The sequence below is a fragment of the Aulonocara sp. 'chitande type north' Nkhata Bay genome, linkage group LG10, assembly GCF_057382095.1.
Source record: "Aulonocara sp. 'chitande type north' Nkhata Bay isolate Kocher_YH1m ecotype deep benthic linkage group LG10, A_spYH_male_GT1.1, whole genome shotgun sequence".
Taxonomy (NCBI): domain Eukaryota; kingdom Metazoa; phylum Chordata; class Actinopteri; order Cichliformes; family Cichlidae; genus Aulonocara; species Aulonocara sp. 'chitande type north' Nkhata Bay.
Window position 1 is genome coordinate 31,823,384 of NC_141353.1, and position 25,831 is coordinate 31,849,214.

General features: G+C 39.4%; 1 protein-coding gene across 1 annotated transcript; it reads right to left on the reverse strand.

Annotated features, from left to right (window-relative positions):
• Positions 1-3,539: 3,539 nt before the first annotated feature.
• Positions 3,540-23,957, reverse strand: LOC147321197 (protein sprouty homolog 3). The gene is made up of 2 exons (XM_086309519.1): positions 23,235-23,957; positions 3,540-9,765 (listed from the first exon to the last, which is right to left on the reverse strand). Exon 2 carries the CDS (start codon positions 9,678-9,680, stop codon positions 8,784-8,786), a length of 897 nt encoding a protein of 298 aa, XP_086165645.1. The 5' UTR covers positions 9,681-9,765; positions 23,235-23,957; the 3' UTR covers positions 3,540-8,783.
• Between the last annotated feature and the right edge of the window lie 1,874 nt (positions 23,958-25,831).

Here is a 25,831-nt window from a genome sequence, read left to right on the forward strand (position 1 = left end):
TTATTGTCCACAGGATTCTGGAGTTGCCCACCCCTGTCCTAGGCTAATATAGTGTCTGCATCTGATCTGACTACATTGGGTAATGGCTTTTTCACATACAGCTACATACAGTACAATTGCTAATATTGAGAAGGGCTGCAGTACAATTGAGAAAGGCTTATGTCCTGTGGCATAGGGCTCATGGTTTGTGCTTCACCATACTCTGATGTAGTGTTATGTACGGCCCAAAAATGGCTTCCGTAATCTAACAATGAGCCCCAGGACATGAAGAAAACTTGTAGGTGAGGTGATTTGTTGTAAAGTAACTGCTGCAAAACATTTGTATCAGTGAATAAGCACTAAAATCATATAGCATACTTGTGTCCCTTTTACTAATTGAGTCAGAAGTCACAGAAAAAAGTGCAAAAGTGACAGACGTTTATCTGTGCTGGGTAAATAAAAAGGCTAATGAAAAAGAAAATGGACCAAAAAAGGCAAGAGGCGTGGACTGTTGCACTCAGTGATGGGACTAAACCATTCACCCTCTGTGGGTTAGCTGACTGTCAGGCTACCAGGTCAGCACTGCATATCGGTGCCTAGAGCCAAGGGTTTATTATTTTATTATTGGTAAGAGCTTGTGGAGCGAAATGCTCATGCATATTTAATTTACTCTATCACACTTTTATTACACACACACACACACACGCACACACTGAAGCGCCTTGAGGCGACTTTTGTTGTGATTTGGCGCTATATAAATAAAATTGAATTGAATTGAATTGAACTACAGAAAAACTGAAGTGTTTATTTATACGAATAGCATGCTTTTATGTATGTTTGCGTCAACATGGTGGTTGTGTGTGTATATGTGAGTCCAGAGGAAAGAGTGCAAGGTGTAGATCATCTTTAATGTGATGATGAACTGCTTTTTTCCCCCCCCAAGGCTGCAAACACACGCACACAAATACACACATATACACACATATACACAAAAAAACATGCATGCTCCCATTCTAACCTAGTAATCGCATCCCCTTTCTGTTTACGGGCACATGTCTTATATGAAAAACACACAAACACACACATCTGTATTCACTGCTCTGGGAAGCCATTAGTGTGACCCAGCCTTGATTACTTATTTATAAGTAAGGCCAGCAGAGTAAAGTGAGGGGAGTGCAGTACTGGGGTGGGATCCTCATTTTTAAAACGTTTGTTTGACTTCACCCAGATCTCACCACAGCTGATGCTATCATTTCTAACAATGTCAGTAAAACAAAGAAATGCATAAAATGTCATCTGTGATATTGTGACATTGTTTGATTGTGGATGACAAAAAGTTAGCAATTCTCAGGTGAAGCATAAAACTACCTGATAGTTTAACTTCTGCCATTTTTTTTTTTTTACTATAAAAATATATTTTAAAACAAATATTTGGTATCTGCTGTTTTCCAGCAGGTCACATTTTAACAGTGGTCATATTGCTGTTTTCCAGCAAATTCTGACTAGAGTTAATATCATTTTGATATTTGTTCTGGCTGATTTCTCTAGTGGCGTGAAACTATGACAGCACACTGATATGGCAATAGACTGTATATTGTTTCTTTTTTTATGATACAATATTGTTACACCATAAAATATTTTTCAGTGAACATGCAGGAACACTACCTCTGCTTCATAACTCTTGCCAGTTATCAAACTAATGCAGAGAATGAAAGTTAACTAACTTACAGCAGAACAAGTGACTATCACTGGAGAAAAATGCAGACAGTGGGAGAAAAAACAAAGCACAAAGCAAATAAAAGTTTAACCACAGCCTTTGACTCAGTTGAACACTCCTGCACCATCTTGAAACCACAGATGATACTTGCTCCTCCCCTGTCAGATTCAGCCGTGGTGTTCCTCAAGGCTCTATCCTTGGTCCACTTTTCAGCTGCCTCTCAAGCAGGTCATTCATGTCCATAATCTTGTCCAGCACAGCTCTGCAGGTACACATTTATCAAGATTTATCAAAAGCTGTTTCATAAATTCCTGAAACTCAGTGATGATTAATCTAATTTCTACCAAAGATTCTGCAACCCTGGCTTACAGTAAGCTTAGTTCATCGACCAAAATTGTCAAGCAGTCTACTCATAACATGGTAGTAATTTTTGACACTGACCTTTGTTTCTATGCTCAAGTAAAAAATGTTATCCAGTCATGCTTCTGTCAGCTTTAAAAAAAAGTCCAAAAGTCATTCTTGCCTGTTTTTCTGTAGGGTAAGCACTTAGGGAACATTTACCCTGCAATAAAGACTATCTCACCTGCTATGGGCAGGCACCATAACTAACCTAGCTAAGCTCTCTAAATACCTCCAAAATGTAATCTCGCATCTTGTTCTTTAACCTCCTAGGACCTGGCGTCCACATATGTGAACATCACATTTTGGGTTATTTAGACTAAAATACTCAATTTTGCTCTACAAGGGCCTGATATCCACTTACAGGACATTATATTGTAACTGTTCTATCGAAATTTTAAACGAATATCCTTATATGTGGCTCTCATTTTTCTTAGAAACAAAAATCATGTAAAAAAAAAAATCTGGTAATTCTTTGTTTTTACATTCATCAGGTCCCAATCAGCCCAAATATCAAAGACAAATTAAAAATGCATTTTGTGGAAGAGTTTGGGTCTTAGGAGGTTAATCTGCATGTGTTTGAACGAGGGGAATGTGATATACACATACAATTTCACCACATTATTTAAAATAAATTTGTAATAATTATATTTCTGACAATAATGCATTTTTCTAAAAATATTTCTATTACCTGTAAATGGATTTAGATGTGTGTATGTTTCTAATTTATGCAACTTGTGATTGTACTGCCGTTTTTCTTGACAAGGGCACTCAAATCATTTTTTTTTCCTGGTTAATAAAAGTTAAATAAATAAATGATATACAGTGACACAAATGTAACCACAAAAGTAGCCTAGGTAGTGTTTTCAGTTTAAATAAATAAATAGCATCATTCATGCATGCCATCTATTTCCTTGTACTTACCAGTCTGTCACATCAACACAGACACTCACACTATGAACTAACTAACTGAACTAACTCCTCCCAGGAACCCAGAGTACTCATGCAACCCATGCAAACATGCTCCACAGGTCCTCCTAGACAGGTCCTGGCTAAATATTGGTTCTGAACCCAGGAGGCAACAGTGCTAACCATCGCAGCCCCCTATGTACTTTTGGTCATGCATCACCAGCTGCCAGGATCACTGCCTTCATCCTTCCTTCCTTTTTTTGGGGATATTTTGAACAGTGCTTTGTTGGAGATTGTTGAAGAAGCTTCTTTTTCATGTTGTGCTCGATCATATGATTTTATTTCACATTAAAATTTATACTGGTATTATCAACAATGATATGGATTATCCCTAGTTAAAGCACAAAGGTCTGACAGCTTCTTAAGCAGTTTAAAGTAAAAATAACAATTATAATAATAGTAGTTTTTAATATTTTATGCTTCACTGATGACATGGAAAAGTTGCAGAAATTAAAGACTCATTCATAGCACGCAGTTCTTATTTTGAAATTCTGTTTATTGGTTCATCTTTAGCCAGGAGGGCAGCAGCAGCCACACCACACTGAGAGGAGCAAAAAACAAAACAAAACTCAAAAAATAAAGATGACAACAAAATCTGTGCCTTTATCTCTGACAACTGTAAAATAAATACATCTCAACACCATCCTCACGATTAATGTCAGCGCCATTGTTGCAACCATTTAAATAAATATCCATGAAGCAAAAATGGCAAAGAAACAAAGTGTGAAAAGCATACTGTTCCATATATAATATATTCATTTAAGATAAATTTCTATATATATTTGTTCCATATACTCTCCTTAAACTCTTTTGCAACATATAAGATGCCAATTTGTACCAAAAGCGATGCTTGCTAAGACACGAGGAGAAGTGTAGTGGTTATAGTGGCAGCCTGCGTACGTACAGCATCACACAGGTTCAGACATGAGCTCCGGCCCTGAGGGCGGACAATGTTGAAAATGTTTAGGATTTTAAACTGGAGCACTTTATTTATTACATACAGATGCACAAGCCATGCAGCATGGGGGAGTCACTATTTCAAGATGTTAATTCCCTCAAATGACTGAAAAAAGGTGTTTGAAATGACAAAAACAGTCCTCCATTTCTATTATGCAGTAAAAATGGTGCCTTACTCAGGTTTACTGACACCAGTGCTGTTTCTATTACAATTATCTAGCTAATTAGCTCTCATTAGCTCTTGTCACTATACTGAGGTTTTTAAAACATTTGACTCGTACCCCACCCATAATGCATTGCTTATGCCTCTGTGTGTATCTGTTGTACATACAAAAGACTGCATACTGTAGAGATTATGATTGGATAGTTGTCACTGCAAAGATATTAAAGCTACTCTGAACACAGGTGAAACAGTTAGCTAAAAAACAAGTGCAATATCATCCCGATAGAAAAAACAATCCAGATAGAAATAAATGTTCCCCAAGTCATCTTCACAAGCACCAAAGATCTGACTGAAGTCGCTCAGTCAGGGTTAAAGGAGACAGTGTGCGCATCTGTGTGGAAACCCATCAGAAACTCATGTCCACAGTGATGCAGCTGAATATGAAATGGTTTCCATTTTGAAAGTTTTACACTCACACTATTGTTTTCAGTCAGGATTTTCTGTTGCCTTTGAAGCATTGTTGTTCACAGAGATGCATGCAAGGTAAAATACGCCAGCTATCAATCAAACAAACAGTTCCTTGAAAAGCTCACTTTCATGCCACTGCCAATTTTCAAGCAATTTCTAATATCTTTTCATTAAGAAGCTAAAACTGGCAGTTGCGATGAAATGTTGGGTAACTTTTCAGATTCATTAGCATTAAGGTGGACATGTTAACCCTGGTGATTTGCTTAACGAATATCAAATATGTCGACTGTTGTTTTTCTTGTTTGTTTTTTTTGGATGCCAATACTTTGAACAGTAATAACCATGGAAAAAGGTGGAATATTAAAAAAAAGAATGAGAGAAAAGTTCATATTTAAACTGAGTGTGTCCTCCACAGTTGCCAACCCATCTATCAAAGTGGAACCTGTGACGAGACCAGAAACATTTAGGGCAACATTTGCACTTCCCAATGCATTGGTGAAGGCCCGAAGACATTTAAAGAAGACATGTTACACATTTCTGTTGCATAATCCTTATAGGCCTAAAGCATAGGCTTTAGACTGCTCTAAATATTCACTTCTTTACAGTTTATTTTACTCTTGGCTCTGCATGATGTCAGTATGGTCACCAAAGCCCTACCCTGTTTCTATCCAAGTCTTTTGTTTGTGACGGACAGCCAATCAGAAGAAAGTTGAAGACTTTCAGTTACCACAGCCCAGTGTAAGATAAATAAGGATTAATTTAAACTGATTCATGCAAAGTTGGTATAATCTAAGGAATTAGCATAATAGGTCCCCTTTAAATTTACACCTTTAGTTCCAAGGCACCTTATTAGCAGTAGTTCAGTAGCAAACCCTTGACAAGTCTTCAATTCCCTCCAGTCTAAACTATAAAATGTTGTTAGCACATCTAATGTTAGAAATGGTTACTTGTTCTGTGATAAAGTCATTAACAGCCTTCGGCTGTTTGCAATCCACTGCCTCACTTTCCTTTTATGACAATAATAACAGTTGCTATTTGAAAACATTCACAGATTGCATGAATGATTGTCCCCTAATCCTGATGCATGATTTGGATTGTCTGCTTCAGAAATTTGCAAAAATTCCTCAACCTCCTTTAGAGATTCATCTTTAGAAGCTCTTTCTTTCAGATTTTTTTATTATTATTATTATTGTATAGAACCAATTTGTGCAGCAGTGACTAATGTATGTAACTATAATTGCACTGGTTCTATACATCTATCTGGATTGTTAAATAACCCCTTTGAAATCCAACATACTTTTTAAAAATGCTAATGGGGAGTAATTTTGCATTGCAGTCAGTCGCCCTAAAAGTTCCTGAATGTGGACTCTTAATAGTTCACAATAATGAAATATAGCCATAATATCAATCTCATACAAACAAAATAAAGCAGAATAAAAATAGTTTTACAGTTAACAGCCCATATTTACATATAAAAATATAACAAAGGAACATTTAACATATCAGGTCAATGTGTGTCTGTGCTTAGGTCACTTCCTGACACACACACACACACACACACACACGCCCAAATGCATCCAAACATGAACACACACGCTTAAAAACCTGTACATGCGTACACACACCAGCAAACATACATGCATACTTTGTGTGTGTGTTTTTTTTAACTGATTTTGATCCTCCTCTAAATGTGTTCCATTTATGGTTTGCATCAACACCTGAAGTCCTGAAAAAACTAAAAAAAAACAAACAACCAAAATCCAAAAGTTTAAATCTGCACTGCTTTTGCTGAGTATTCATGGTCTCCAAATGACCTCATGGACCCATCAACATCCTCTGTTACTTTTCCTTCATCGACTCCTGTTCTTTTTCCTCTTAGCATCCCTCCTCACCATTCTGTCTGTTTGCCAAACACCACAACTCTACTCATCCTGTCCTCTCTCTTCTCTCCCTCCCACGCTCCATTCTTCTCCAGGCCATTAAGAGCTATCATGAAGCTAATTGCCTGTTTGATGAACTCTCCATGGACCTGGAACTCAAGGCTTTTAGCCGTCTGAGCTTAAGAGGAGAGGCGAATGAGACATTAGGGATATACAATGCAGTATGGGTGTGTAATGTGCCTTGTGTCGGCTCTTTTTGATGGTTAGGTCATTTTTAGTGCTGTTTGGATCAGTTTTAGACCTTTTGCCTTTACCTGTAACTAACCGATATTATTCGAAGTTTTGTCCAGGGAGGCAGGAGCTAATGAAATTTTCAATCCAATTTCAGTAACAGAAAATGAAATTGTGATTGAAGCTCAGGTCCAGCTCTAGGGTATTAAATACTGCTATTTTGTCAAAGCCACTGGTGTCTCATACATACGTAGAATGTTTGCTTTGGTGGTACTCCTGTCGTACATCCTGGCTTCACATGAACGCTGGCCTCAGTACTCCAGGTAAGCCTGTTTTTTCAAGGGGTATTTTCAAACCTAACCACTCCTAACCAGGAAGTGAAAGAACAAAGTGAGTGGAAATTGCACCAATCAAACAAAGAGCAAAGCCCCAGACTGAAGATCAGAACATGCTGTCTCCTGGCTGACACACTCCTGGTTAACAAGCGGCCGTTATTCTCAGCATTGAGTGTGACCTCCAAAGGTGCGTAAAGGCACTGGGCCCAAAGCAACCCTCCTGCATATCTGTGCAACAGCAGCTTCTGGCAAAAGCACAGCATTTGATACCCTAGGATGAGGATTCATTGGTATATCAACCTTTAAGGCCCCGCTAGCACTTTTAACTTTTTACCTTATTAGCTTCCTTGTGTGTCCTTTTCTTCTGCCAAGTAGTCAACAGCTTTTTAGGTTATAGGACGCAATGTCTCCCTATGTTAACCCAAGAATTTGCTTTTAAGTGCTAAAACACTTAATGGATTATATAGACGAATGGTTCATTAAGAATATGGTTTTCAAAACCCTCCAAGCATTTGGATCATCTGGAAGTTCAGAAATGGCATTTGATTTCAGAATGGGTAGAGAACTGATGGGTGGGGTGGGGGGTGTTTATGTGTAGTAGTGGAGTAGAGGATTGTGAAGGAGGTGGGTCAGAGGAGGGAGCGAGGGAGGTTGGCGACAGGCTGGCTTCAGGAGGAAACCCGACCAGACCCTCAGAGCTCCAGCGAAGCAGGACTGCTAAAAATAACACAAGGCAGGCTTCTTCTGCTGATAAAACAACAAACACACAGGCTCATACACAGGTTGTTGCACAGTAGGAGGACACACACAGACGGACACGCACGCACGCTGCCTCACAATAGATGCATCCTCCCTCTGGTTAAATAATCCCCCAATGAGCTCTAGGCTCACAGGGAAAACATTGTCCATCTACCTCACAGTGCTTTTCGTTTACAAATGAGCTTAATAACATTGAAATTCACACCGTTTGTTACAGTGAATGGTCCCTTTTTGGTGTCAAACTGTTGTCACAGGTGTCGTTCATCTCACTTTATATCTTGGTGCTTTGCTGAGTCTCAGTAAGATGTTCACCTCAGTACAACACTGGTTTCCTCGTTCATCTTTAACGTTTTTTCAAAGTTCTGAATCTCGTTGTAGTTTTAACCTCCATCTCTCACACTTCTTCTGATCAGGTCAGAATCTGTTTGCAAAGTCCATATGCAGGCTTCTTTCCTTTGTGAGCGATTCCTTTGCAAAGAATTAGCACAGAGAGTGGCAAAGGGTTGAGAAGGGAGGAGATTCAATAATAAATAAATACATTTTAACATGCCGAGATTGCACCATAGAAAGCATGTTTTTTTTGTTTTGTTTTGCCTTGTTTTTTGTCTTGGTGTCTTGGTTAAGGTTTAAGGATCGGTCCAGCAAAGCAAAACAGCTTCTTATTCTTCAACATAGGCATTAATTCTCCAACATAAGCAGGCACATTAAAGCTTTGGTCCCTCCTGAGTTGGAGAAATAAAGGTACGTTAGGTGAACAACTTGGTTGTTTGGTTGGTTGGGTGATTGGTTGGCTTGTCATACGTAGGTAGTTGGGTCACAATGGCACTGTCGTCATGATGTCAACCGAGGGACCGTTGATTGGTGACAGCATTGCTTTTGGCCACATCTGAGGGGAAATTCATTTACTTGGCCCTCATTCAAGCCTGTCATAACGGTTTCTCCAGAGCTTTGCTGCGGAGCGAGGGATGGCAAGGATTAGGGTTGGAATTGGAAATCTTGCGGCACACAGTGTTGGTGTTGCTGCACCTGCAGCCGGGCCGCGTAGCCCGGTCGTGGGCACACCGGCACAGAGCAAGGCACAGCCTGGCAGGGGGGTAGCAGCAAAGGCAGGGCAGACATAGCGCCAGCAGTCCCATTGTGCTCCAGCGGGCACAGGCATGGGCTGGAGCACAGGAACATGGCTGGTCAGCACAGTTATCTTCATCATCCTGGGCAGAGCAGTGATAGAATAAACCTTTAACACAGCACAAGCATGTGCCATACTCCACGGCATTCTCAGCAGAACACAGACAGCGTTGTCCACAGGCCCAGCAAGAAGGCAGGCGGCGTGGGGCGCAGCACTCTTGACATTTACAGCGGCCACACCTCTCACAGATGAACTGATGGAGACTGAGTTCAGCCTCATCTTCCGCCAGGCGTTTACCAAAAGAATCAGGCTTCAGGTCCCCTTTAGGCTGTGAATGGACCACCGAACCTAAGCTAGAGTGAGATGGTGTCAAACCTGCCAGTAGCCGCTGGTCTGAGGTGGCACTTGTTCGTGACATAGAAGAGCTTATGGTACTGGAACGGCTCAAATGGGAAAGATGAGTGTGCTGCTGTTGACTTTGGCTGCGGGACATGGCTGAGGGGAAGGAAGGCTGGGGGTGATGGATGTATGCACCGTGAGGGTAACGGTCATCGTGGACCAAAAAGAATCCAGACTGCGTTGCAGGTTCCAGTGCCACGGGCCGCTCCACATAGTCATTGTTAGCCCGAATGGCACGTATCTGGTCAAGCGACAGCACTGAGTCCAGCTCCATCCTGAAGGAATGAGTAGAGTCCATCCTGGTCAGCCTGCTGGATGGCACCAGGGTTGGAAGCCGGGTCTGGGGCAAAGTGCTCCCGGTGCTCAAGGCACATCAGATAAACCTGCAAACACAAAGAAAGGAAGCAATAGTGATTATTGGTTCTAATTTTTCATAAAATTCTGGGTTATAACATCTCTCTCTGAGATACATAAGAACTATTTTTAACTATCAGGAGTGACTTTAGTAAAATGCATCAATAAAAACATGTAATTGGAAATTTTAAGCCACTTCTACACATGGTAGAAGAGGCTTTGGTATTGGGTTGGCATTCAACATTCTACATTCAATTTATACCAGGCATATTTTCTGTAATCACAATTATATTAACTAATAAACCTTTCATTTTTGTATATGTCAGATGTTGTTGCTTCATTTTTATGAAGTCAAAGAATGATTTCTTTTGAGTGTATGGTGTATATTTAGTGTTATGTGGAGAAAAATGTTGTGAAAAGCAAACAGTAGCCTGCATGTTGCTCTCCAAAACTTTAAGAAGCATTTGATCAGGGATGGATTTTGGCTGCAAAACCTCCACACAACCATCAACCGTGTCATCATGACCGCTGAGGCGCTCCACTGCTCAAGCTAACACTATTATTAGCCTGCCAGAGCCAAAGAGACACAACCATGAGGTTCACACTGTAATTTAACATCTGTTGAGCACAGCTGCTGATGCCATGGAGGAATCCCACCTGCAGACAGAGGCTGGCAGTGTGGCCAAGCACTTGAGCAACAGAGAAATGGCTTTAAAAATGGTTTAATTGATATATATATATATATATTAATCATTTGTCTCTGATTGGCTCAACTCTGCCAGCTAAAGATTTTAGACTGATTTATTGAGGTACATTTTCACTGAGCAAAATATCTCACCATAAAAATACTTTATTTCAGAAAACCATCTGATAAAAATAAAGTAGGCTACTCTGAGTTTCGGTCTGTGGTTCCAATCAAGCAGCAACCACAGCGAAATGCTGAGGCCAGTGCAGAGATACTTAAAGACATGTATTTCCTTAAAAGCTACCAATATATGCCAGTAAGTAGCTTATAAAAATCATCTGCTTTCCTGTAACAGTTTCTTTACAAACTATTTTCAGAGGAAGCACTTTCTAGAAACAAGGTTCTTGTGTATGTAAATTATGTGAGCTATTTGGAGCACCACTAATAAACCTTGTTTATCCTCATGCACATTTTTTTTTTGCATAGGTTCACTCCAGTGGACCGGTTTTACCTCATTTAAACCATCAGCTTTTAGATTTACAGTTATTGCTTCAGTTCATTGAAATTTGTGGGTATTTGTTTATGCGCAGCTCTCATAAGGTCCTGCCACAGGATTTCAGCCAGGCTGAGGTCTGGACCTTGACTGGGATCATAGTCCTTTCTCAAACTTTAGCTGTCAGACAGATGAACTCACATTTGACTCTTGAATAGTATAAAGAGGTGTTCATGATGAACGCAGTGACTCAAAGTGCCCTGGTCCTGTGGCTGCAAAATAAGCCAAATCTTCATCTTTTTATCACAGTGTTTGAAAGTTGCTATGAGGTGTTCAGTGTTTGGTTTTCTCCAAATGTATTTCTTATGGCCAGAGATTTCCACATTGGTCCAGTAAGTCCAAAGAACGTTGTTCTAGACGTTTTGTGGTTTGTTCAGATGTAACTTTAGAGAGAAGAGGCTTTTTTCATGGCAACAGCTTTAAATAAGGCATACAGACTCTTTCTCTAGTTTCACTGTTATGAATTTAACATTTTAAATGCTAACTGAGGCCTGTAGAGCCTGAGATACAACTCGCTGGATTTTAGTACTTTATCAAAGTGTTGGACAATCTGACCTTGGGATAAATTTGATGGGACATACACTCCTGAACGCTTGAAAACAGGAAAATGTCTGAACATCTCCTTTTATAGAGGTACAGTTAATCAAGCCTATTTGAACAGAAGCACCTGGCTGCTAGTTACCCTTTTATTTCCAATGGAAACTGTAAAGCACTGGTAGGCAACTCCAGGCCTCGAGTGCCGGTGTCCTGCAGGTTTTAGATCTCACCCTGGGTCAACACACCTGAGTCAAATGATTAGTTCATTACCAGGCCTCTGGAGAACTTCAAGACATGTTGAGGAGGTAATTTAGCCATTTGAATCAGCTGTGTTGGATCAAGGACACATCTAAAACCTGCAGGACGGAGGCCTTGAGCTCTGGAGTTGCCTATCAGTGCTGTAAAAGGTCTTACAGGACGGGATAGAATTAATTTCACGTGACTGTGTATTGTATTTGTGATAACATAATGCATTTTTTGGGCAGCACGGTGGCACAGTGGTTAGCACTGTTGCCTCACAGCAAGAAGGTCCTGAGTTCAATTCCACCATCAGGCCGGGGTCTTTCTGTGTGGCGTTTGCATGTTCTCCCCGTGTTTGCGTGGGTTCTCTCCGGGTACTCCGGCTTCCTCCCACCGTCCAAAGACATGCAGCTTGTGGGGATAGGTTAATTGGATAATCCAAATTGCCACTAGGTGTGAATGTGCGAGTGAATGTGAATGGTTGTCTGTCCCTGTGTGTTGGCCCTGCGACAGACTGGCGACCTGTCCAGGGTGTACCCCGCCTTTCGCCCTATGACAGCTGGGATAGGCTCCAGCGCCCCCCGCGACCCTGAAAAGGATAAGCGGAAGCGAATGGATGGATAATGCATTTTTTGTTAAGGCTTTCTTCTTTAAAAATTTAGAGTGGCCCTACAACCAGTAGGATGTAAGAGTGGAAGGAACAGATTAGCAACTATCAAGGTAAGAGTAAGGGAGGTGTCTGCCATTAAATAAATCCTTTATGTCCTCTTGAATTAAAGAATAAAAATATGAAATGTGACTGGGTAATCTTTGGAGGGTGTTAATATATCTGGTTATCCTGCCCAAGTAAAGTCTGTATGGGAAACACTGGTATAAAATGACATGCATTGTGTTGCATACGCATTCAAATGCTGAGTAAGCCACTTCTTTAAAAGTTAACGTGCATTTGCTTGGAAGTGCAGTAAATGCATGATTATACTATATTAAATTAAAATGTCTGAATATAGATTAATATGCCACTGATTTGATTTCCTGTTTGAACATCAGAGACAGAACGCTGTTGCTTAATTTAGAGAAAAAATGCTCAGTTCTTTGTGTTTGTTTGTGATAAAGCAAGCAGCCAACATATATATCCACACACACACATACACACACACAGCTATATCCTCACAGAGAAATGGCAGTCTTGCCAAGTGGCCAACGGGGAGAGATCACTGGCTCACTCCTCACATGGGGCCGGCCCTCTTAGAGAGTAATGAGGCCAAATGGAAATGCGTTTAAAGCAGCTCAGATCATGAGATTAGATAGAGCATGGAGGTAAGAGGAAGCAGAAGCAAATGTGTCTCTTTAGCTCCATCCATATGCATCTAGACTTATTTCAAAAATGTTTCCTCTATTAGTGTCCACTCTTCTGCCAAAGCAAAAGAAACACTGGAGATTCTTTTCTTTGGTTTTTGAAAAAGAAAACAATGCATTACACATTTTCACGAGCCTCAGATGTTGTGTTATTGTGTTATTCTGCTGGATTCTAGCAGGTTAATTATTATTAGCTGATTCTGGAATTGCAGTATTGTCCTGCAGATGTTAGACATGGGTGGTCGGCTGGGATTATACTTGTTGGGAATTGTTCTGCTTTCATACTCAAATGTATTAAAGACACTGAGGCATGGTCATGTCTATGCAGCTCAAAGATGCCCCTAAAATTCTGTCTCCCTGTATTAATGGCATCTTTTCCCCAAAAACTAGTCAATTATCTTTAGAGGACTGCATTATGGATTTGTTTGTTGAGATGAGGAAAGTCTGTTTGATGCATGACTTCACACTTGTTCTGCCAAAAAATAAATAAATAAAAATTAAAAAGTCAGACTTAACTGAATGCCACTCATTGAGACACATATTGCCAGATGAACAGCTGATGGAAATTTATCAAACATATGAAAGCCATAATGGCATAACACAGCACTGGTGTTGCAAATAAGGCAAGATGGGAAAATTCTGGAAGAAAGTAACTGATTGTGGGAAAGTTTATGTATTTTACCACTATTACAGTAAGAGCATTCGTGTCTGCCGCTGTCCAAGTTTCAGCAGATGTGGAAAAAACTTTAATTTATGGTAGATGAAAGTAAAATTATTTTATGAATTAAATATTCTGTGATAATAGGCTACACAACCTTTTGCACTTACTTTAATTGCAGTAGCACGTGATGCTTTCTTTTTAAATAATGGTCCAAAAACCTAAATGATTCAGTCTACTGCCATGCCTCTCTCATAAGCAGTAGACTGCTTGAATCAGACTGCGAAATATCTCATCAGGATCTCTCATTTTAGCCAGAAAAATATGTTAAATAATTGCAAATGTTTTGGGAGTTTTTTTGTACTGTTTTGAGTGCCCAAAAGTTAAATAAAAAGGAGTAAAAAAGAGAAGTGGATACTGAAAAAGGCAGTGCAGACACAGTAATGGAAGAGCAAACAGATGTAGGGATGATAGGATGGTTGAAACCCAAGAATGGCAATCCATCACTGTGAGAGCAGGAGAGGTGATTAGCAAGAATACAAAATACACTTCCTGTCCTCCGTGCCAGGAGACACCTTTGAGCAAACAGCAAACTGTGGCAGCCTGAACTGAATGGTGCCCAACCCTCTGGCTTTTCTATATAGCCCCCGCTGTGCCCTGCTTCCAGAAATCCAGCCATAAAGCAGCAGATAAGGAGGGCCAGGTTGTTTGGATGAGGATGCATTTTCAAATTAGTCTGAGGAGAGAGAAGAGGACCTGGTGACTAATCTCATCACAGAGCAGTGGCCGTGGCTCGCTTATACTCTGCTCGCCTATCACACCATCTAATTGTTAAAAAAGAAGAGGCCTGCCAACTATTTCCATGACCTCATATTATTTACTCTTTCTGGTCGTGCCTACTATTGCCCCCCTCTAATATGACATACTTACAGCAAGTAAAACCAGAAGGCTTGAAACTATAGAGTTTGAATGTAGAGTTACTGTAGGACATTTTCAACAAATTCGACAAGCAGTTGAACGACTCACGATTTTCAGAATGGATTTCTTTTCTCTGTTGCATGATATTGTTAGGTTGTAGACAAAGAAACAATTAAAAACAAGAGTTTATTTCAGAACTAAAACTTTGTCCAAAGCTTCTATTTTATGATTAAATTCCACCATAGACTGATATTTATTGCTGCGATGAAGACTGATGGAAATCTTAGTGAAGTAAATAAGCAGCTCTACAGGTAAGCATACACTTTTAATACAATTATTGTTTCTAGGAAGATTAGAGAGGAAAATATTGTCTGTTTTAAAGGCCCTGGTATCATAATCAACACATGGCCTTTATGCATGCAATCAGCCACTCTGATTGGCTGAGCTGAGATTTCCTGTTGTTTTCAGTTGTGATGCTCAAGCTGTGTCCCAGTTCAGGGTCTGCACGCTTGAAGTACGCGCACTACGGTGCGTACTATAAGTACGACAAGTGCGGAAGTGAGAGGCTTGTGAAATGGGACGGTATACGCTTCGTCGCGCTGTTCAGGTTGCCTAGCAACCACGATACTAACCGCGAGACACGTTACATACAGCTTTGTTTGACAGAAATGAAGGAGAAAAATGTTTTGTTGGTCATTCATTTTTGTCATGACATCACTTTGATTAGCTGAGTATCTGAGGCTGAGACCACGGGACTGTAAAACATGATTGTTGGGCTTCATTTCTGTGCTGAACAGTCATTTAAGATTAGTTAGTAAATAACAATTAGTTAATGTTGTTCATGAGACTAAAGTCATCTCACTGTGGTAATGTAAATATAATATGGCCAATATTATAGTATTGTCAGATTATTATCAGATAGATAGATAGATAGATAGATAGATAGATAGATAGATAGATAGATATCACTGACTTTCAGCTTGTTGTGTTTGTTTCACAAATTTGTGTTAACTGCAAGAACCTAAACCCACGGACTTGGAGACAGGGGAACATGGGGGAATGCAAAACACTAATGAATTTTAGAGTTTCAGGACTCTATAGCAGCGCGCTGCATCACACCTTTCATCAAACACTTTGCTATTCTAGTAAATTTAGAATAATTGAAAATTTGGATCACATGCTTTCCTGATATTTCGTGATCCTAAATAAGATTGATGTTCCTGGGTAACTTGATGCACGTTTGTGACTTATACTGAACTTCCATGGCAAGAAGCACCGTAATTGTTTTATAATCTATCTGGTTCAGAGTAGAACGGGGATTGGGGATTTTTGTGAAAATTGTGCTCGGCAGCATAAGAACAGGATAAGAACAAGTATCACTGTGGACATAGGGACAGAAAAACAATCAACAGGAACAGGAGACGGACAGAGAGGGTTAACAGTATGAATACGCGGTTTGTTTTGGCACGTTTTTGTTTCTTTCCTTTTCTTTTACCATGATGAATTCTCCAAACATTGCATAAGTAACATAAACAATGGATGTCAATGAAGCAAACCAGCCTAAAAGAAAACAGTCATAGGGAGCTGTTGTTTCAAGAGGCCGTCAGCGGTAACCTGAGGATGGACCTCTGTGCTAGGGGAGTATCAGTAATGACTGAGCCTGTGCCCTGGGACACACACACACACACACACTCCTCTATCACACATTTCTACAAAAACGCACACCACACACTGATCTACACTGCTGCCCAGTCGTTTCTCATACTGCCATGTTTAAACTTCAGTGCAGTCTATCTGTATCATTGATACACATAAAACAGGAATTCATATTTTTTTCTTTTATTGCCTCATATGTTTTCATGGTTGTGATGTAGGTAATCACACAGGAAGGTTTTTTCATATCTTTAAACCTTCATATACCAGGAAGCAGGAAGTCTGTGTTTTTCTCAGTGCAATTAGACATGAAGCAAAGACTCGCTGCTGCGAGTTACATTATCCAAGCAGCGTTTTATCAACTAAGTCAGAAACACTAAAGTCATCACTTTTTGTCCAGGTGACAGCCATCCATTAGAGAACAGGACAGTAGACAATGATAACAATACTATAACATAAGCTTATTTGTTTGAAACCTCTAAATATTATCATTAACAGTTGGCATATTGTACTTCTGGCATTGGGTTTAAGAGCTGACCATCACTGTTTGGATGCGGTCTATGCTAAGTGCGCTTCCAGAGTTTTATAAACTCTGAAAAAAAGTGTTTAATGTTGAAAACCCATTTGCCTCATAAAATCAAGAGGAAAAAGAAACTTGTAATTAGTCCTGATTCCTTGTCTGCCCGCTGACTCTCTGACTTCCGCTGAGTCTGGGCTCGACCTGCTGATGGTCGATGGAGTTTAATGGATAAGGCTTTGTTGCATCTCCCCCTAGATGACATCATGGTTTCTGGCTATTTTAGAACTGACTGCAGTGACCCTTTGCCTCGAAATGAGGAGGGGTTGCCCTCTCCTCACGTCTCCTTTCCTTTCTTCTACTTCCTTCTGTCATATCTTCCCCTATCTTCTCTGCTCCTCTCGCTCCCAAATGTCACCTTCACTGCAATCCCTCCACCTTCTCTTTCATCCTCTCACTGCTCTCCTGTCCTTGTTACTCCTTTAACGTTTTGCGAGGTGTTAGAAATTGTCTTTCATGAAAGATGCTATCAAGCGCTGACTGTTGTGGTAAACAATCTGTTAGTTTACATAAATACATTTTGGGAAATTATCCTTTTTTTCAGCAGAGAAGATCAATATTGATTTAATGTTTGTGCCAATATGCCACTGAGCCTGAATATAAGAAGGGAAACCTCCAACTCCAAACAGGGGCATAGCCAGGATTTTAAGCTACATCCACACTGGAAGCAGTTCAGACCAACATGGCAAACAGAGACCATAGAAAGACATACATATAGATATTTGGCAACTTCAGGCAACTATGGGGGAACTACTTGCTGGGGATGTGAAGTGAGCGTGACCCAAGATAAACTTTTCTCAACTTTTGGGCAAGTGACTGAAGCAACTACCAGTGAGTTTAAAGAAAGCCACTGATAGTAATGTGTGCAGGTAGTAAATACAGTAAAGTGACCAGCAGTCAGGTTCAACGCGATTAACAACTCGTGTGGCCAGAACTTCAGAAGTACAGGGATCAAGAGTCGGCCCCACGTTTCAGAGAGAAATAAAACTACACTTGGTAAAAGTGTTAAAAAAAAAATGTGTGTATATATATATATATATATATATATATATATATATGTACTTAAAAAAAACTTTTGGGAGGCTCAAATCACACATATTGAAATAATGAATTCTGTGCTTAAATCATGAATTGTACAATAAATTATGTATTTGCAAATTCATTTTTTAATTATTTTATTTATTCAAGCATTACTACAGTAATTTATTATTTAATAATAAAATTTTAAATAAAAACACTATTTTTAAATCTATTTTTCAAAATGAATCATTAATCCATCAATAAATACTTCAAATCGAAAATGATTTTACAAAAAAAGAATGAAACTCAATTAAAAAACATTTTTAAATTCCAAATTAAAAAACTAATTTTCAAAATCATTTTTAAAAAACAATTTGAAAAAGAAAAATAATTAAATGGTTTCCAGAATCAAAGATTTATTTCTGACATTTAAAATGGCAATTCCACTCCTCATTTGAAAATCCATTTCCCTTTCCTGTTAGCTCAAGGATTAGCTATTATATTAGCTATTGGATTAACTATTGGATTAGCTATTGTGCAGACAATATGGAGAATTTTAATTACATTTAATGCTTTTTTTTTTCTTTTTTTTTTACTTCTACTTCTGTCTTCTTAGAAACAAGAATCACCCACATTATGAGTGTGGACAAGCATTTTGTGTCCCCAACTCACACACCTACACCGTGGAGGTTAGCATATAGGTCTGCACGGTGCCTGTGGGATACCATTGCAGTGCCATGCTTAGACCATTAATCCCATGCTGTCTTTGTTACTTTTCCTACTATTGAGCTGCCTGATTTCCCAGTGTAAAACTTGGAGCTATTTTAACACAAGAAAAATAATCTATAACTACAGAAAACCTTCAATATTGAAATATGATTTGATCTATGAAAAAATAATGATGGACTGTAAAGCTTCTAATTGCCACAGACCTCTCATTTGAATGCACCGATATACTTCTAGGCAAATAAGTTACATATTCATGTACTTTGCTGTTGTATGTAAAGACTTTGGACTCATAATGGAGCACTACAAGACCCAACTGTACTAGATATAGATTTTAATCCATTCTGCTCAAATTCCAGCTGTATGTACATGCGTGTTTGGCCAATCAGGCACTAAGACCCAGGGGCCTTCCTCTTGATGCCCTCCGGGAGCGCAGCAGGATTGAATGACAATAAACTGGATGAGATACCGGATGTGCCGAATCTGACCCCAACGGAAAGACTGAAATAGACACTGCAGACCAGCAAGTCCAGGCAGAGGGGGTGGGACAGGAGGGGAAGCAGCAAAAGAGGAAGGGAAGAGACAGCGCATGAGTAAGGGATGGTGAAATTAGTAATCATAAAAATGAAAGTGGTGGAGATTTGTTTCAGGAGCTGCACATAAGTTACACTTTTTTTCTTTTTCCTGACACATAATTTATGTAAAACTAAGTTATAGACGGCCAATAACATGAACTGTTATCTTGAGAAATCAGTATGTTTTTTTAAAAAGTACCAATGGATGAAATAGTGATCGCTTATAGGCTACTGTTCATATTACGGTACATGGCAGGCTGCCATCTTGATCTGCACCATTAAGTGTACAATTCTGCCCACTATAGATTTAGCTGTAGGCACGAATATGGATCAATGGATGACGTTTGGAGTTGGAACTAAATAGTTCGAGCGTTGCTGATTTGGATTTGAGTTTACTGTCGTGATTTTTAGGTACATTTTAGACGTTATAAAGGCTCTACCACAGTACCCATAAGAGCTTTTCTGGTTCAGACCAGTTAAGTTACTTCCTAATAAGAACTTTACGTTCAATAATGTTATTTTCACGCCTACACCCCTGAAACTGTCTAGAAATAGTCAGCTGGTTAGACAAGATATTAAAGTAGACCAATTATGCTTTTCCTTGTTTTATCTGATAGAAGTTGCATCACAAATGATGGATCCTCAACAAAAACGTAGTCAATATTTCTAATAATGAGGTTAGGATTAAGCCCTGTGAGCCTAAAGGTCAGACTTCACACTGCTCTATATGTTTCTTCAACTTTTCAGTCTTTGTGATGTCAAACAAACTTTCAGCTCCTTTGTACAAAGTCTGAGCGATGTCTGATTTTATGGTGACAATATTAATCTTGACTGTTTGGATGGACTGCTTCTTCTTTGTGCTACACCTTAGTGAGGACAACTTCAATGTCCCGACCTCTAAGTTCACACGTGAAAGTGGCTAGCAGTGGATTTACTAATAGATTGTGTGACTTAGAGGCCCAGAAGGAGAAAAAAAGATTGATTTAAGACTAAACAAGTTAGAAGAAATGTGTGAGAACGAGCAGTACTTCATTAACAGTAACAAAGGGGACGCAGTCTAAACATCATGAAAGTATGATAAGAATGCACATTTCTCACATGTGTTGTCAGCAGAGACAAATGAAACCTTGATACCGACTCGATCAGCATTGTTTTTCTCATCAAATACTTCAGCGTGCAACAAAATTAACCAACTATACTCAAAAAGTATCCCATGCCGGCATGTTCTTCTCAGTCTGACCACCTATTGTCATTTAAAATTGCTCTATGTGGCTTTATTACCACTTTGGCCTTCCGATCAATCTATTGACCTTCAAGGAGAGGTCAAAGGTCAAATGTGACATGATTTTTTTAAATCTTTATCCTGCACTTTCTATATCTTGGCAATACACACCACACTTGTAAGACCTATAGTTATAAGGATTTTTTTTTTGTTTTTAGTTGTTAAAGTTGACATTGACGACCTTTGTGGATTAAATGGATTGTTAACATGACCCCACTCTACACCTGCATGCACTCACATGCATGCATGCAAACATTACCAAAAACATAGCAACTTAGTGGAGGCAATAAATACCAACCAAGTGGTGACATTTGTGCTGAACGCTTAAAAAGCCCAGCTTGTCTTTGTGATTCGAGTTGCATGCTCTACCAAACTGGTTTAGGGGTATGAGAGAGTATAAAAGTATGCAAGTAGTTTTCCTAATGGAGAAGAACACTTCTTTCACTTTCTGTAAAAGTACCATATTTGAGTGTTTGTATTAATACATTTTTTTATGTATATTTCCTGTACTCCGGTCAGTTTAGTTTTCTTAAATCAGTGGTTTCCAAATTCTAGCTTCTTGTACAAACATCGTTGGTGTTATACAATCTGTGATTTGAAGTTTAAGGACAACTAAAGACTGAATAACATCAACCACATGAGGCCTGAAACACGAACGCGACGGTAAAGATTCACACCTGTTGCTTGTTTCACACTCTCGTAGTACCATAGATTTGAAGCAAATTATCAGCTTTCTCATTTTATTCTGTTATATGTTATATAATATATATTTTGAATATTTTATTTGTTCTTTTATAACAAAAGGGAAAAGTTACGAGATTGTGACTAGTTATCTTAGACGTAGAGCCAAATGTGATGTTTGATTGTTCGGAGTAAGCAAGCGACAACAGTCCAGAGAAGCCAGTGGAAAATTCAGATCACATTAAGCGTTTTATTAGAAAATCCTGAGAATATATTTGTAAAGAGCTTTAATTTAAAAGGAAAATGGACTTCTTTAAGCAAAAGAAGTCCATTTTCCATCTTTTTTCAAGCCCTAAAGACTACTGAGATATTACGAGCATATAAGCAACATTATGTATTTCTTTCTGAAGGTAAATAAAAGAAATATACATTTAAAGAGGGAACTAGTGGCATCTTTTTACTGTTATTGTCATAAAAAGTATAAAATTCAAATCTAAACTGTATGACATCACTGGATTGACTATTTGGAGGATTTTGTTTGGGGAAAATAAAACTCCTGTAAATATGTTTGACTTTTCTGATGACTGCCTTACAGTCAGGTGACATCTGATGACCTTATGCACAGTTAGCACAAGTTTGTGTTTGATTTGATTGAATCTTCCCAAAATCTGATAAGTTTGTGGTTCTCTAGTTTATTAGGAAGTGTATTAGCTCCTGTTGCGTTCCATCTCCATCCATCCCATCCCTATCTTCAAACATCTTATCATTCTTTTTTGTCTCGTCATAGTTTTCCTCTACAATCCATCCATCCTTTCATGGTCAGCCCCTCTGCCTAGCATTGCCACTCCTCTAATCCCATTCACTTTCTTTTTCTTTCATGCTATCCCATCGGTCCATCCCATCAGTTTCTCATCCACCCACCCCTCCAGTCCCACCCCAGCGGAGATGGGTATTGACATTCTGCATCCGACCTTGAGGACAATCAATCCCAACCCCACATGTCCCCGTCGCAGTTCCCCGCACACACATACTGGTTAAACGTACCGAGACTGATGTTAACATGCAGAAACAGCTGGCTAATATGATTATAGTACACCATTGCATTTGGTTGTTTGATCGCACCTCCCGGTGATTTAAAAGCGTTTGATTAAAGTCACCAGACCTTGTGCAGTAGTTGTTATTGTTTCAAAACATAAATATAAAAGTCAAAATTGACAACAAAGATTCAGTACGGCTAAATGACTGAATGGAGCCACCTTTTGCTTGTTTTACATGTGTAATATGTATTTATAGAGAGTACAGATTCAAGAGTAAAACCCATCTCTTCCTGACTGTTTCTCCAGCAGCCAAGACAAACACAAGAAAGAGAGGAAGGGACAAGACCCGATCTTTTGGAAAAAAAAATGTTGCAAACATAGTAGGGCAGTGATCAGTGAATTTGACCATTGGTTATCAAGGAGCTGGCTTGCAGTTGATGTTAGGTTCATGTGCACTGAGGCTTTGAAAAGTTCTGATGCCGTTTTACCACGTCAAGAGATGAAATCGACAGGAAATGATGATTTTCAGCTGGATTTACATGAAGATCAGAAGGTTGCCTTGATGTTCTGCAAACTTTTTGGTTTCATTTTGAAAAAGCGAGACTTCATTTTTGGAAAATTTTGATTTTTTTTTTTTTTTGGTAGGTGCTACTCAAACTCCCACTGTATTACAATAAACTTATCAGTTAATCATATAAAGAACTTTTGAGTATAGAGATGGTTGAGCTTGAAAATTTGCAACATAGTGAACAGCTTATTTTCATTTAAGCAAGTGAGTCAGAACAGGGTCTTTATTTAGAGAACCCAGAAAAAGAACTTAAATGAATTTAACTAAAATGATGCCCAAGTATGAAGTACAAAAAACCTGCAAAGCTGGAAAAAAACTTAATCCGTAATCACTGATTTCAATAAAAAAGAAATTAATGAAAATATCAATTTCATGCAAATCATTAATAGTCCATCAGCAGATCAGATGGCAACAGGATGAATTTATGCTTACCTCCGATTGGTGCGAGATCCATTCTGCAGCAGTGAGCTGGGGCGTCCTGGTTGTCTGTGTGTATGTATGATTTATAGATGTGTCTATATGTCTGTGAAATTTGAGTTGATGTACTTTTTTATTAGTTTTTTTTAAATATTTTAATTAAACTCACTTTATTGTACAGCAGGGAGTTATTTTCTCCTCTCCAGTTAATTTTATAAGATTACTGAACTCCTGCTGTCCTAAGGGTGTGTGCCTGAGGGTGACATAGAGGCTGGGAGGATGCTCTTCCCCAGCACGACGCGCCCTCCTCCTCCTCCTCTTCCCGGAGCTTTTTCCCAGAGCACCACGATCGTGGTGCTGTCCTCCTGAGGTCACCTCCTCCTCCACCTCCTCAAAAAAGCCCAACCATTCCTTTCACACACACAGCAAAGAAGGGCTCCACTCTCTCTGTCCAAGGCATTCAAGTTACCACTGAGCCTTCTGATGCACAGTCTCAAAAGCAGGCACAGTTTTGGCGCTTGTAAATTTTCTCAGTTTTCACGGACAGAAAATTGTCCTCTGCTGCAGGAGAGAGAAATGGGAATATCTCCACGGAGAGCAGAAGGAGCAAAGTGAAATATCTGCAGCTCAGTTCTTTTGGTTGCAAAAATAAACGGTGATGAGAAAAAAGTCTTAATTGAGAAACTGATCGCAGAACTTTATTTTTTATCTTGTGTTTCTCTTTGTGCTGTAGTTTCCTCTCCACTCTCCAAGAGATGAATGACTGAGAGCTGCATGCACTTTCTCTCACTCCCTCTCTCTCTGTCACACAGATACACAGTCCAGTTACCCCTCCTCCTCCCTTCCTCTCTAACTCCTCCCTCTCCCATCACTGAATTAAATTCAATTCTCTGCTGTCTGAACATGACAGAGCAGAACGCACTGTGTTAACTAATAAACAGGTGCTGATTCTTGATGTTTTTCTCTATCCGATGTAGCCCAAACCAGTTTAATTCAAAGTTTGCTCAGTGTTTCCAATGAGGAGTATAACATGAAGTGAATTTTGTGTAGTGGCTGCTGGGCTTAGTGCCACTTCTGCTTTTCATAATGTGATATAATTTGGCTCCAGATGGTTGGTTGGTTGGTTGTTTTGCAAACTACTTGGGTTTTTTTCTGATTTTAGATCAGTGCAATAGCACGTAAAAGCTGTCGATCTCACTCATGTGTAGACAGCCAACAGTAGGTTAACCAGTCCAGCTAACAAAGCAAGCATATGTCTTCACAAAATGACATTTTCTGTGTGGAGTTTGCATGTTCTCACCATGTGTGCATAGGTTTTCTCCTCCCTCACTCCAAAGACATGCAGTTAGTGAGGTTAGGTTAACTGGTGATTCTAAACTTCCCATAGGCATTAATGTGAGTATGAATGGTTGTCTGTCTCTCTGTGTTAGCCCTGTTACAAACTGGCAACCTGTCCAGGGTGTACCCCGGGTCACCCTGTGGCAACTGAAGTAGGCTCCAACCCTTCTACCTGCAGCTTTAAGCAGAAGAAGATGGATGGGTGAAACAAGAGTGATCTATATATTGTAGGGTAGAAATGCTACAGCATTAGAGTGGTAACCCCAACGATCCAAGAATCCCCTGGTGAGGAAGAACCCTTTTAACAGAACGAGAGACCTCTCGCAGAACATTAATAAGATACCATCTCTTAAGAGATGTATCCATTTGTTCTCAATACAACCATTACTTCCACTGATAACATTGTTGTAACACAGAATAATGGAATCCACATCCATTTAAGAGTATACTGCCTTCATACAAAGTAAAATGAATCTAGAAATTAGAGATTTAAGCATGTTTAGCTCTGTCTGAGCCGTCCGATTTCCTGTGTGTTCTCTATTCGCAAATAAAGAGCGTGGAAATGAACAAACTCTCATAGAGTTTTAAAAATTTCTAATTGCTAAAATCATCATAATTAGACATTTTTTATTATTAATTTTACAGCACTTCAGGTGGTCATTGACAGGTTGTGGATTTGAATCTTGCAGTCAGCTGGGAGCTGTCTGTGTGACGCTTACATGTTCCCCCTTTACCTGTAGTTTGCCCATGTTCCTCCGAAAGTCCAAAGACATCCATGGTGGATTCAGTTATTATTTTAAATTGGCCATAAGTGTGTATGTGTGTTGTTCTCTTTCTTCTTTAGCTTGTCTAGAGTGTACACCAACCCTGATCCTATGAAAAATAAGTTAGTATCCAGCATCACCCACAACCCAAAGCTGGATAACTGTTTAAGATCATGGAAGGACTGATGGGTACAAAAGTTCTCTTGTGCTTTGGGAAATCACACAACCTTTAATTCACTGAGGCGTCTGTGCCAAATTATTATGTTGGTAATTTTGACAATAAGTGCATCACGGACCCCCGTGTCATGACTGCTTCTCTGCTGTGAAGCTGGTAATGCAGTTTTCTAAATGAAAACATTTTAGGATTGTTAGGACTATAAATGTTACACAGAACTTAACCGTGGTCAATGGGTGGGGGGGGGGGGAGGAAGACATTGAAATTCATTCATTCATTTGTTCCATTAGGACAAGTGACATCACTGACAATATGCAACATAACTGAAATATGAA

Excerpts from the sequence above, each read along its gene's own strand:
- LOC147321197 (XM_086309519.1), bottom strand. The coding sequence starts at position 9,680 with ATGGACTCTACTCATTCCTTCAGGATGGAGCTGGACTCAGTGCTGTCG.